The following is a 13,857-nucleotide window of genomic DNA, read 5'->3' on the forward strand; positions in this document are numbered from 1 at the left end:
CACTAACCTCAAACCCAAATTGCACCATTCTTTCAAAGATGCCAATATGATGGAGACGTTGGAGACAAATAAGGGTGATAGGCTGCCAGTTGGATTAAAAAGCTCTGATGGGAAGAGAAAAGCTCGAAGTGAGTTGAACCCATCAGCGGAATTGGAGTCCAGTTTAGTGGGTAATGAGGTAGGGGGCTTATGGGCTTGGGGTTCTCAAGGACTACACAGGCCGAGCTTCCTATTGGGCCTTCCATGAAGTTTAATTAGGGGTTAAGCTTGGAAAAGCTCATGGCCACTTCAATGAAGGGCAAAAAAGGCATTGCGAGAGGCAGGGCATCACCCATCTCTTAGGGCAAAGCCGCTCCAAGCAAAGGGAAAATTTCAACTTCCCTTTCTTCACATACTGAGAAACTTCCTTCCACGGGTGTTTGGTCAAGTAGTGTTAAAAAAATTCAAGGGGATGCTAATGGAGATTTCCAATTCCAAAGCAAATCGTGAAGCGAGGTGGGCAATGAAGTTGGAGGGGAGGGCTGTGGAAACTCCTACAGTGGTCGCCGATGAAGTCCGAGCTCGCCCCATACTTGAAATGGAATGGTTCAATGCAAAGATTTGCAAAATATGGAAGTTCTCCTTTCCTCTAACTCCGAGGAGTACGACAGTAGGTCTTCTTCCTCTGAAGCTTTGAGTGATTTTGATGCCGGGCAACAATCAGATGGTAGAAGTGGAGAGGATGATCGGATGGATTTTGACGGAGGAAGTGAGATTGCTCCCTCCGTATGATGCTTTCCCAACTCCAAATCATTGTTTAGTCATAAATGTGATTGCTTGGAATTGTCGGGGTGCGCCAAAGGCTTCGTTTATTAAGCATGCTACTAAAATGGCTACTAACCATAATCCGGCCATCATGATCATCATGGAGACTCGTATAGGCGACAAGAGAGCTAAGGATATTACGAACAAGCTCTCATTTGATGGAGCGATACATACAGACACAATAGGCTATGCTGGTGGCCTCTGGCTCATATGGAACACTGAGAAGATGCATGTTGCTCAGCTTGCCAAGACTGAATAGGAAATCCATGTTTTGGTTAAGGTAACCTCTTCCAACCTTGAATTTATTTTTAATGCCATTTATGCTAGTCCTAGGTTTCGTGAAAGACGTATGTTGTGGAATAATTTGAAAATTATTACTAACCTCCATGACAAGCCTTGGATTATTGCTGGTGTTTTCAATGAAATGCTTGTTGATGGGGATAAATTTGGGGGTAGGGCTGTCAGTGCCAACCAGTCCTTAATTTTCAAAGACTGTCTTGATAGCTGTAATATGATTGATCTGGGGTTTTGGGGTCCCCGGTTTACTTGGTCTAATCGGAGAGATATATTGAATCTAATTCAAGAAAGAATTGATCGGATTTTTGTCAATCCAAACTGGTGTGCATTACATCCCAATGCGAGGGTGAGTCATTTGGCTCGCTGTCACTTTGATCACTGCCCCATTCTTTTGGAATCTGATCCGAGTAGTGGTGTATACCTCCCTCGGCCTTTTAGGTTTTAAAGTTTTTGGCTTGAAGACCTGACTTTTCCCAGGGTTGTCTTTGTAATATATTCGCCAAAAAGAATCGAGTAATGGCTAGATTGGGTGGAGTCCCAAAAGCTTTAATGATGAACCCCTCTTCATCCTTGCTAGCCTTGGAAAACAGACTTCACAGCAAGTTAAATGACATTCTGAGGCAGGAAGAGGAGCTTTGGGTTCAGAAATCTTAAATTAATAGATTGGTGCATGAGATAGAAATACATCTTTCCATCATGTGTCTGCCATTGTTCAAAGAAGGCGTAATCGAATTTCTTGTACAAAAACCGATGCAGGAGATTGGATTCATAATGAAATGGAGATTTTGGAGTTCATTAGGAGAGGGTTTGATAGGCTGTTCACTTCTAGTTTGGATAGTGCTCCCCTCACTCCTCCTCAACCTTTTCGATGGCAATCTGCCCTCACTGAGGAGGAGAATAATTCACTTAGCATGCCTCTCTCTGATGTTGAGATTAAAGATGGTCTTTGGGCGATGAAACCTTGAAAATCTCTGGGTCTTGATGGTTTACATGCCCAGTTTTTTTCAGAGATTTTGGTCTATAGTTGGTGAGTCGGTTAAAAAAGAAGTTAAACTTGCTTTTGAGGAGAGGAAAATTCCTAGCTACCTAAACAAGACCGACATTGCCCTAATTCCTAAGATTTCGGGTCTAGAAACTTTAGGAAATTACCGCCCTATTAGCTTCTGTAATACGGTGTACAAGCTTGTGAAAAAAATTATTGTGTGCAGATTGAGGCATTTTCTTGACAAGCTTATTTCTCCCTTCTAATCAGCTTTTGACCCGGGTAGGAAGGGGGTGGATAATGCCATTGTTGTGCAAGAACTCAGTCATACTATCAGCTCCAAGAAAGGCCAGGTGGGTTATATGGCAATAAAGCTAGACTTAGAAAAGGCGTATGACAAGCTAGAATGGAGTTTTATTTGAGAAGTTTTGATCAATTCTAACCTACCTGATCAGTTGGTGTCTCTTATTATGGGCTACGTTTCTTCGATGTCCACCTCTATTCTTTTGAATGGTGGCAGTGCTGATCCTATTCTCTCGACCAGAGGCATCAAGCAAGGGGATCCGCTTTCCCCTTACCTTTTCATTCTGTGTATGGAAGTCCTTGGGTATCTTATTGAAGAAAAATGCATTGAGAAAAGCTGGATTCCTGTTAAAAGCTCCAAAAGTGGTTTAGCAATCTCTCATTTGTTCTTCACCGACGATTTAGTTCTCTTTGCCAAAGCGGATCACGTAAACTACTCTACCATAAGAGATGTGCTTGATGAGTTCTGCATCTGATCTAGTCAGACCATCAATGACAGTAAGTCCATGGTGTTTTTCTCCTCTAATGTGGACATTGACACTAGGGAATCTTTGTGCGACATTTTGGGATTTAAGTCAACGCCTAACCTAGGCAAGTATTTAGGTTTCCCTATTAAGCATCAGGGCACTGGTAGTCAAGACTACAATTTTGTGTTGGATAAGATCAAACAAAAGTTGGCTGGGTGGAAGGCCAATCTTCTCTCAATGGTGGGAGGAGTTGTTCTTATCCAAGCCTCAACTTCCACGGTTCCTGCTTACACTATGCAGTGTGCTGCCTTTCCAGGAAAATTGCTTGAAAACATTAATAGAGTTAACCAGAACTTTTTATGGGGCTCCACTGATACAATCAGAAAGACTCATTGGGTGGGATGGCACAAAGTCACTAGATCTAAGGAGGAGGGAGGCTTAGGCCTCCAATCGGCTAAAGGAAAGAACTCAGCTTTCCTTACTAAACTTAATTGGAGATTTCACACAAAAAATGACTCTATTTGGGCCAAAGTGCTCAAAAGTAAGTATTGCTCGAACCGAAGGTTAAATTCTAGGAACATCGATAAACTTCCTTGTTCTAGGGTGTGGAAGGCAATGAAAAAGGGTTCGGCGGTTTTTAAAAAAGGCATGAGATGGATTCCGGGAGGAAGTAGTAAGCTTAGCTTTTGGCATGATAATTGGACCATGAGTGGCCCTTTGAGATCAGCTATCCAAGGTCCTCTTTTGGAGGAAGAAGAGATTTTGTTTGTAAAGGACTTTAATGGGCCTGGTAGGTGGGATTGGTCTAAATTGTCCCTCCCTCTCCCTGATTCTATTCTTATGGAGCTGAAGTCCATTCCTCATTCCATTTTGGTCCCAAGTATGGAAGATAGGCTGATTTGGAGTGGCACGAATCATGGGGACTTAGACCTCAAATCAGCTTATGACTTGGCTATGAACTATCAAGATTCTCCTACTCCTTTCTCAAGTCAGTGGGTCTGGAAAATGGAGACCTTGACGCGCATCAAGTTTTTCATTTGGATGTGCCTTCATGATAGCATTGGAGTGGCAGTGTGTCTTGCTAGAAGGGGTTTAAGGGACTTGGAAACCTGTCAACTTTGACAAAGGGAGCCAGAGATTATTCTGCATGGGCTGCGTGACTGTGTGGCGGCAAAAAACATTTGGACTCAGCTGGGAATTAAAGCTAATGACAGGTTTTTTGAGGAAGATATGCTTTAGTGGCTTAGCAAAAATTGTAAGGATTCCTTGTGCCGCATGGGAAGTCATACTCCTTGGAGAATTATATTTGCTTTTGCTATTTGGATGATATGGAAGCAAAGGAATGGCATGGTTTTTAATAATTGCCCCTACAAAGCTAACCTCCACAAGGATATCCTTTTTAGTGCATCGGAGTTTCAATATTGTGCACTAAATCCAAAGCAAGCTGGTGCACGAAGGGTGATGCAAATTTGGTGGGAAAGGCACAACAAGGATGGACCCGCCTCAACACTGATGGTGCTTCCAGTGGTAACCCAGGCTTGGCTGGGTGTGGAGGTATTTTGTGGAATGAGCGTGGTGAATGGATCAAGGGTTTCTCAAGAAACATAGGGAGAGCAACCAGCTTTACCGCGGAGCTTTGGGGCCTTAGAGATGGCCTCACCCTCTGCAAAGAGCTTAACTTGTGTGCTGTTGATGTTCAAATTGATGCTAAAGCTGTAATTGAGATCCTTGCTAACCCTCTCTGCTCTAATAATGTGGTCACTCCTATTGTTGATGATTGTAGGTGCTTGATTAGTCAAATCCCCCTAGTTAGGCTTGGTCATTGCTATTGTGAAGCAAATGGTTGTGCAGATGTTCTTGCCAAGAAAGGGATTACTCAAGATAGAGATTTTATTGTTTATGTTGATCCTCCTTTGGATTTGCTTGAGCTTATAAGCTCGGACTGCTCTGGGTTGTATCATAGCAAGCTTTGTCCTGCTTCTATGGTTCCCCTTTAGTTTTGCTGCTATTGAATTCCAGGTTATCAAAAAAAAAAAAAAAATAGAATGAGAGTTTTATACATAGAAGTGCATAAAGACTAAAATGAAGTTACTAATTTTCCCTATTGGGTGGCAAAAAATTAAAGAAGTTAACCAATTGTTGATCTTGTGCTAAACGCACCTATAGTGCTGAAAGTTTAGCATTAGTCAAAAGATTATAAAGAAGGCAAATTTCTTACATTGTTGAACTGACAAAGATAATGCCGCTTACGAAACTTGTCTAGCTAGTTAAGTAGCATATTAAATTGTTAGTCTCTTATAAAGATTAGATTAGAAGTATTTAGGTCAAGTGATGTTGCAGAAACCTAAAGAAATGCACATGATACTCTCTTGATGGAATAAAAACTAAACTATTAGTTGCAGGTATTAAACCTCGAATCCACGAGGGATTTCCTTGAATCCACAAGGAGAAGAAACTGGAATCCACGATAGATATAATTTGACAAAAGTCTGTGTTTATTGATAATAGTTTAATTTGCCTTTGAAGGCAACAAAACATATAAATACTGAGAAAAATGTCTGAAACCCTAATTCGTACTAATTATGTGATTAGGTGACAAAATACCAAAATTAACAAAAATGACAAAATTGAGTTAAATGCAAAATCATAAACTATTGACCTTAATGTGGCGTTTAGTACAGAGTAATGTTTTAGGATTCCCAGAAATATTTAAAGATTCTCATGTTTGGTTGCAAATCACGCTAGGAAATCAAATGCCGGGGAAATCTGAATTCCTCCTTTAAACCCCTATCAGTAGAAAAGTGGATTCCCTTTAAAACAGATGGGTATCCAAATTCTCAAACTTAAAGAAAATTGTATTTTTTTATAAATTAGCAATTTTAACCCTTTTTCCTTATCATTTAAGCAATTAAGAAACAAATCGTCGATATCTTTTCCATTGTCTTTATCTTTTCCTACCAAAATAACATAAACAAAATAGACAACTCTGTTGATATATTCTTTAACAAAATTTTATTTAGGTTTTACGTGTGGAAAAAAAAAGTTTGAAGGAGACCCTCCTTTATTGTCAGATATTCACTTTTGTTGTTGTGTGTGTTGCTCAACAAATTATTAATAGTTTATATTTTGTTTTTCATTATTTATTTAGAGGAAGATTTTTTTAAAGAACTCAGCAGTTCACATTCAAATCTAAGGATAGAATGGAAAAAATAAATAATTCATTTAAGATTCCTAAGAATAAACCAAACATTATCATCACATCCCTAGGAATCTTAAGAGATTTCCAATGAAACCAAACATAGAAATAGCTACATTCCTAGGCATCTAGATTACAAAGAATCACATTTCTAGGAATTTGGATGCTAGGAGTAATGTGGATTCCCCTGTACCAAACGCCACATAAGGATCGTCCCAAAACAAGTGAGACATTATTAAGGAAACAAAAATTACTGTAAACGGCAAAATTGTAGTTTTTGGGGCCTAAATGAAGGAATTCACTATTTTCAAGGAGTACCTCATGGCAAAGCGATGACTATTGCTCAGAAGACTTTTTTGCTTCAGCCTATCAAATTTCATGCAATTCCAACTCTGAGGCCCGCCCATGATTTCAGGCGTGCGTGAGAGTCCAGGAAGGTCATAGCAGCTTGTTCTTCATCATCATGGACCTAAGATAGTTGACCGTGATTGGCCTCATGCTGATTGATTAATTGGATCTGGTGGATTAAGATCCAAAATGAATTTGATTGTATATCACGAGACTCCTGTTTTTCTTTTTGTGGAAACTTTTGTTTTTGGTTTTTTTGAATTTATTTTTTACATTTTACTAAAATTTATGTTCTTTAGCATTCACCTCAATCTTTGCCCAGAAGCTGTGCATTTCTTTGTAGATGCAACCAAGGATCAGACCTGGATGTGGGGATGCTTAGGGAAGCTAAATTCTTGCTTTGTAAAACTGAAAGTATAGGAATTTCATTGGATGGTCATGAAATTTTCAATAATTTGATTGAAGCTTATGTTGGTGAGGGTGAATTAGGGAGAGCTATTATTGTGTATGATCGAATGAGGGGGCAAGGTTTAGTGCCTCCATGATGTGTTGTTGTGTTCTTCTTGATCTTTTGGTTCAAAAGAAGAAAATTCAATTGGCGTATCGAGTTTGTTGGGATTTGTTGGAGATGAATGTTAATATGAGTGATGCAGAGAAATCTAGTTTTAAGAATGTCATTAGACTACTTTGTAAGGATAGAAAGATTCAAGAATGAAGAAATCTTGTTAATAGGGCTGTGGTTTCCGGTTTGGAGCCAAGTAGCCTAGTTATTAATGAAATTGCTCGTGGGTACTGTGAGAACAAGGACTTTGAGGATCTGCTGAGTTTCTTTACTGAGATGAAGTGTTCCCCAACTATTATTGCTGGTAATAAGGTTGTACATTGTGCATGTAGCATTTCAGGAACAAGTGCGGACTTGTTTTTGCAAGAATTGGAAATGGAAAGTGAAATGATTCGATGGGAACAAGAAATATCTTTGCCTATTTTCTAAGCTGTTGGAGAAAATGCCAAAGTTGGCTAATCAACTTGACCAAGAAACTCTCAATTTGCTTCTTAAAGTATACAGCAAGAACGGATTGACAAATGGAGGGAGGCTAATATTAGATGGGATACTCCAACGGCATTTAATTGTCAAGTATAAGGCCTACACTGCTCTAATAATGAGTTTGTGCTGATTCATGACACATTTTAATTCAGATGGATGTATTCTAAATTAGAAAATTTTAGAAAGAATTTTGACAAAATCTTATCTTTTGATGTGTTTATAAACCTGTGTGATAGGTTTTATTTATGAGAAAAAAAAAATGAATTAGAAAATTTTCTATCATTGTAGTGTTTCCTTTTATCAATGTCGCAATCCCCGAAATATTGAATTGTGAGTAGTTTTAAATCAAACGAAAAAAGAGGGGGGGGGGGGGTGCTTTCTAAGGTGGCGTTTGAAGATTTAATTTTTAGATCACCTTCTTGTGAACTAAATTGCTGAGTTAACATTGTAAGAGTACTCACAGCAGTGGTGGTATATTGCTATATTGGTATTTTTTAGCTCCTTAAACATAAAAAAGCTTGCTCCAACAGTGGAGCTAAATCTATTTTTTTTAGCTCTCATGAACAGTGCACATCTATCAATAGATGTGCACTGTTCATGAGAGCTAAAAATAATAATAATTTTTTATTTCAGCTTCCTATTAAAATAATCACACTGTGCCTCTCTCTCTCTCTCTCTCTCTCTCTCTCTCTCTCTCTCTCTCTCTCTCTCATCACATCTGAACCTCATCTCTCTCAACTCCGAAGCTCGACGTCACCGACCCACCGCCGATCAGCCTCAGACCCACGCCGCCGATCCGCCATCCGCCTCAGACCCACGAGTAGAGCGATGAGATTGAAGCCAAGAGAGAGTTGTAGCGTAATCGGAAACCAAAGCATCGGCGACTCACCTCAAATCGAAGCACTCCGTTTCGCTTTGCACTCATCATCACTGTCTATGATCACTGATTGATGATTGGCGCAAGTCTCGTCGGCCGGTATCGAATCGGACAGAGTATCAAGCATGGGTTTCGGTTTGGCTGTGTTGAATCCACTATGTTGCATTGCTCCGATTTCGATCGTGAAGGACCGAGCCACGCCGTTGGCAGCAAAATCGGGCGGTCCATATCAGTTAAGGCTCGATTCGTCGGTGAAGACCATGAAACCGTGCCCCTCGGTGCAGGTCTCGTCCACCGATACTGAATCGGACAGAGTATCGGGCATGGGTTTCAGTTTGGCCGTGTTGATTTTTCTAGGTTTTTGTTTTGTTCTTCTTCACTGGTTTTGATGGGATTTGATGGGCACGGTGGGGTTGTGGTTGTACAGTAATTTTTATGGGTTTAACGGTGGTTGTGGTTGTGTGTTGGTGGTTGAATGAAATATTATTTTATTGTAGTGTTTATATTATTTTATTCTGTTAAAAGCTAAAAATAGCTCCACTACTGTAGAATGTGAGAAGGTAAAATAGATAAAGTAACTTTTTGTGTAGCTAAAAAGCTAAAAATTTAGCTCCACTGCTGTGGATGCTCAATAGGTGTAAATAAGAATAGGAAAAACTCATTTTTTCCCTGAACATGTTACAAGAGTAAAAAAAAAAGTACCATGGGAGGAGGGGGAGGAAATGGTGAATTGCAAGAAGAAACTCGCATTGCAAGGTTTCCATGGATGACAAATATTACAAGCTTTCCATGGACAACAAATGAAAAAGAAGCTTACATTTGCTTTATAGATGAAAAGCTAAAATTTTGAAGCTTGTTTCTATATCTAGAAAACATTATTGTTATTTTCACTCCTAATTTTTGGCTACAAAGAATAGTAGCCTTCACTTCACTCGCCCACTATTGACATCATTGTTATCAAGGATAGCTTCATTTCCATGCTTGCATGGGATGGTAGAGTGTTCACTAACTTTAGCCAAATACTCCAAGAGTTCAGTCAAAGACAATAGTGCAGCTTTCCTTTAAGCATTCAAAACTATCTATCTGCATCACAACATGCAAAAAAAGAGAGAAAATAAGCTATAGCCACATTAGTAGAAAAATCCAGACCACAAGAACACCTAGAAACCCATGTGAATCTTGAGAATATATTTTTTAAAAAAAATTAAAAATAGTAATACTATAAAATGTAAAAAATAAAGTTAAACAAGCCGAGAACAAAAGTACTTTAAAAAAAAAAGATTCTCTTTAAGGTTGAACTAATATAGAGACTAAAAACAATAGAAAGCTCAAGAGTTAACAGCACATAATAAAAGCAGAACTTTTGTGTGATTTCCATTTCATTAAAATAGTTCCTACAAAGAATATCATCTCCAACAATGGCAAGTAAAATGATTAACCACTACATTAATTCCTACAAAAGTTCTCTTAGAAATTTAGAACATAGTTAAGGTTTCAAGACTTCCATAGAATCCTACTATTACATAATTGTTTGTAGCAAGAATCAAGAGCCATGAGATAGCATGTTTAAAAAAGCTTGCCGTCAACAACCTACAATGATATTAATCAATGGGAGTCTATCAGAAGCAACTTGATCACCAGATATTGAATCTTCTTGATTGAATACCATGCAAATGACAGCCAAATTCAAATGGCTATAATTAAAAATTTGCAACCAAAATTAAAGAAACAGGAAAATGAAAAAGGTTAAAAACATAATGCCAATGGTAACGATATCCGTTGAAAATGGAATTGAAGAAAATTACCGAACATTCACTAATAAGGTTTGGCTTGTGAAAATCATATTCATAGGCATGAGCAATATAAAGTATAGGTCCCTCTAACTCTACTTTCAAAAGTAATAGGAGCATTAGGACAGGTCCTATTAGGATGGCAATAGACGCTGTTCCTCTAGTAGGCTGGGCTCGTTTCTGCATAGACCTGCAGGAAACTACAAAGAAGTGAACTAATATTAATAAAATGAAAAATAATAATTTATAAAAAAAAATCATATTATTATATGAATTAGGCTTATTTCAAGTAGTGAACTAAAGAACAAGAATAGATTCAGAAATGTTTATTCATAAGCATTATATAGTTTATTCATAAGTACTATATAATTTATTCAGTGTAAGAAATAAAGAAAATCTTCTTGAATTTGGGGATGTGTGCTAAGGTGGTGGATTTTGTGTTTGTCAACTTCTATATATTAAGAGAATTTAAAAAATTAGTTATGGTTTCAAAAAATGTCAAAAATACTCCTAATCAAATTGTATATTTTTTTGAGAAACCCTAATCTAATTAGATAATTTTTATTATTAAAATATAAAAAAGGCGGAAATCACATTTTCGTCCCTACATTTTCAGGCGATTCCCACTTTGATTCCTAAATTTTATTTTTACCGCTTTTAGTCCTTATCCTAAAAAATGCTTCCTGTTTTGGTCCCTGCCGTTACATCAGAAACGGAAAATGCACACATGGCAAACGGCAGAATTAAAAAAATATTAAAAATATTTTATTTTATTTTAAAATAAAATAAAATTTTAGTTATCAATAATTTTAAAATAAAAATATTAAAAATTTTAGTTAAAAATAATTGTTCTTCATGTTCTTCCCCCAAGAACATGATTGCCTAGAAAATAAGAAATTCAAGATTTTCTTCTCTTTTATTTCATTTTCTTAGCATCCAAATAAGCAAAAATATATACAAAACCATGATCAAACTCAGATACTCCAACACAATCAACTAACAAAACCCAAAAAAAAAAAAAAAAAAAAATTAGCAACTATGGACTGAAGATACTCCAACACAATCACTCTCTCTTCTTTAGTTCTTTCAATCATACAGTCACTCCTCTCTTTCATTTCTCGTCTTCCTTTCTCTCTCCCCTCTCTCTGATTTGGTGTCTCTCTCAGATCGGCGTGGACTGGAGATTGACATCGGCGGTGACAGCGTGGTGGTTTGGAGATCGACGGCGTGGTGGTTTGGAGCGGTGGCGACGGTGGATTCTCTTTCTCTCACTCCGATTCTCTCTCTCAAATTGGATGTGGGTTTTAGTTTTGCTTTGAATTTTTGTTGTGGGTATTGATGCCAGATTTATGGTGGCAGCGGTAGGGGGTTGTTGTGTTGTTGGTGGAGATGGGTTCACTATGGGTTTACGCAGGTTGCTATAGATGTGGGTGGCGATTTGGTGGCAGTGGGTCTGTGGGTGTTCCGATTCTCTCTCTTAGATTGGGTTTAAGTTTTGGTTCTGCTTTGAATTTTTGTTGTGGGTATTTGAGTTTGATCATGGTTTTGGGGGAAAATTGGCCATTAGCCATAATTGCTCAAGAATATAGTTAGTAGGTACTGTTTTGAAAGTTAATATAATACTAACATCTCGAGTATAAGAGAGTCGATTTTGGGGGGCCAAAATCGAGTCTCAAAGACTAGATTTTCATGGTCTATCACGTCTGATGTGGCATTTTATCCACGTGGTGTTCACTTGGAAATCGAGTCTTAGAGACTCGATTTATAAACCAAAAAAATTTCAAGTCTCTCCCAAAAAAAAAAAATTTAAGAAATCCCAGAAACATAACAATCTCAGCACAATCAGATCAGAGCTCACCTCTCAGCACAATCTCACAACAATCAGATCAGAGCTCACCTCACCTCGCCTGAGTCACGACTTGGGTCGCGACCTGGGTTGCGCGCCTAGGTCTCGCGACCGGGTCTCGACCTGGGTCTCGCGCTTGGGTCGCGCCGCCTGGGTCGCGCTGCTGGGTCGGCGGCTATGGGCCTGTGGTGGTTGAGCTTGTGCAGGAAGCTGATGGAGAGGTAGTGAGGAGAGAGACATGAAGAACAGATGCACAGAATAAATGAAACTTAGAAAGAAAGAAGGAGAAGGAAAATAAGAAAAAACAAAGTGAAAGATATAAATCGAGTCTCAAATACTCAATTTCCAGGTGGAGTCCACGTGAAAAAAATGCCACATCAGACCTGATCCGACCATGAAAATCGAGTTTTTGAGACTCGATTTATAGGCCAAAATCGACTCTTTTAGACTAAAGATGTTAGTAAAAAATATAGTTTATAAACAGTACCTACTAATTATAATATTTAAAAATTAATGTTAAATTCCAATTTTGGCCATGGTTTTATATATGTTTTTGCTTGTTTGGATGCTAAGAAAATGAAATAAAAGAAAAGAAAATCCTAAATTTCTATTTTCTAGGCAACCATGTTGTTGGTGGAAGAACATGAAGAACAATCATTTTTAACTAAAATTTTTAATATTTTTATTTTAAAATTATTGATAACTAAAATTTTATTTTATTTTAAAATAAAATAAAATATTTTAAATATTTTTTTAATTATGCCGTTTTTCACGTGTGCATTTTTCGTCTTTGATATAATGGCAGTGACCAAAACATGAAGCGTTTTTCAAGATAGTGACTAAAAGCGGTAAAAATAAAATCTGGGGACCAAAGTGGGGAGCGCCTGAAAATATAGGGACGAAAATGTGATTTTCGCCTATAAAAAAATGAGGTTAAAATTATAATTCATAAAAAAAAAAAAAACTACCAGAGAAACATTTTTTTCCTAAAAATTAGCATACTCTATTTAAATATGAGAAATGATATATCCACAATATTTTTAATAAATCTTAAGTGGCAAGTTGTTACTGGTTGTTATTGTAGGGGTAAAAAAATAAAGAGAGATGCTACGTCCACAACATTTTTACAACATTTTCATAACAAATCACAAGTGTTTAGTTATTATTAATTCAAATTTCAACCTAACATTAAGATTACTTTTTTGCCTCAACAATAACAACCAGTAACAACCTGCCACTTAGGATTTGTTGTAAAAATGTTGTGGACATATCATTTCTAAAAAATAATCTTAGTGTTAGATTCAAATTTGAACTAATAATAACTAACTACCTATGATTTGTTATGAAAACATTATAAAAATATGGGTAAACTACATATTTAGTCCCTAGCCTTTACACCATATTTCAATTTGGTCCTTAACCTTTCAATTGTGTCAATTTGGTCCTTAACCTTTTAATGTCATGTCAATTTAGTCTTTGTCATTATATATTAGATGAAAATTGTTTACATAGTAAATAGCCAAAATTAAATTTTAGTTTATTATCACATCAACAGAAGTTAATTTTTTATTTTGGCCATTAGACATGTCATTAATTTTCATCCAAAAGATAACTGTAAGGATTAAATTGACACTGTAAAGAAGGGTTAGGGACCAAATTAACACAATTAAAAAGTTAAGGATCGAATTGAAATATGGTGTACAGGATAGGGACCAAATACGTAGTTTACCCTAAAAATATTGTAGACGTAACACATTTTATCTCAGACATGTTTGATATATATTTTCCTAAAAACTAGGGCACATTAACCCAACAGTTTATTCTATTTCAAACTATAAATTTTAGTTCCTTAAAAATTCATTCAATCTCACTAATAATAATAATAATAATAATAATAAATAA

At 37.1% G+C, this 13,857-nt stretch overlaps 1 protein-coding gene across 1 annotated transcript; it reads left to right on the forward strand.

Annotated features, from left to right (window-relative positions):
* Positions 1–1,153: 1,153 nt before the first annotated feature.
* On the forward strand, positions 1,154–1,755 carry LOC142627031 (uncharacterized). The gene is made up of 2 exons (XM_075800812.1): positions 1,154–1,447; positions 1,579–1,755. Exons 1-2 carry the CDS (start codon positions 1,154–1,156, stop codon positions 1,753–1,755), a joined length of 471 nt encoding a protein of 156 aa, XP_075656927.1.
* The last annotated feature ends 12,102 nt before the right edge of the window (positions 1,756–13,857 follow it).

This window comes from Castanea sativa, chromosome 1 (assembly GCF_040712315.1).
Source record: "Castanea sativa cultivar Marrone di Chiusa Pesio chromosome 1, ASM4071231v1".
NCBI classification, from domain to species: Eukaryota; Viridiplantae; Streptophyta; class Magnoliopsida; order Fagales; family Fagaceae; genus Castanea; species Castanea sativa.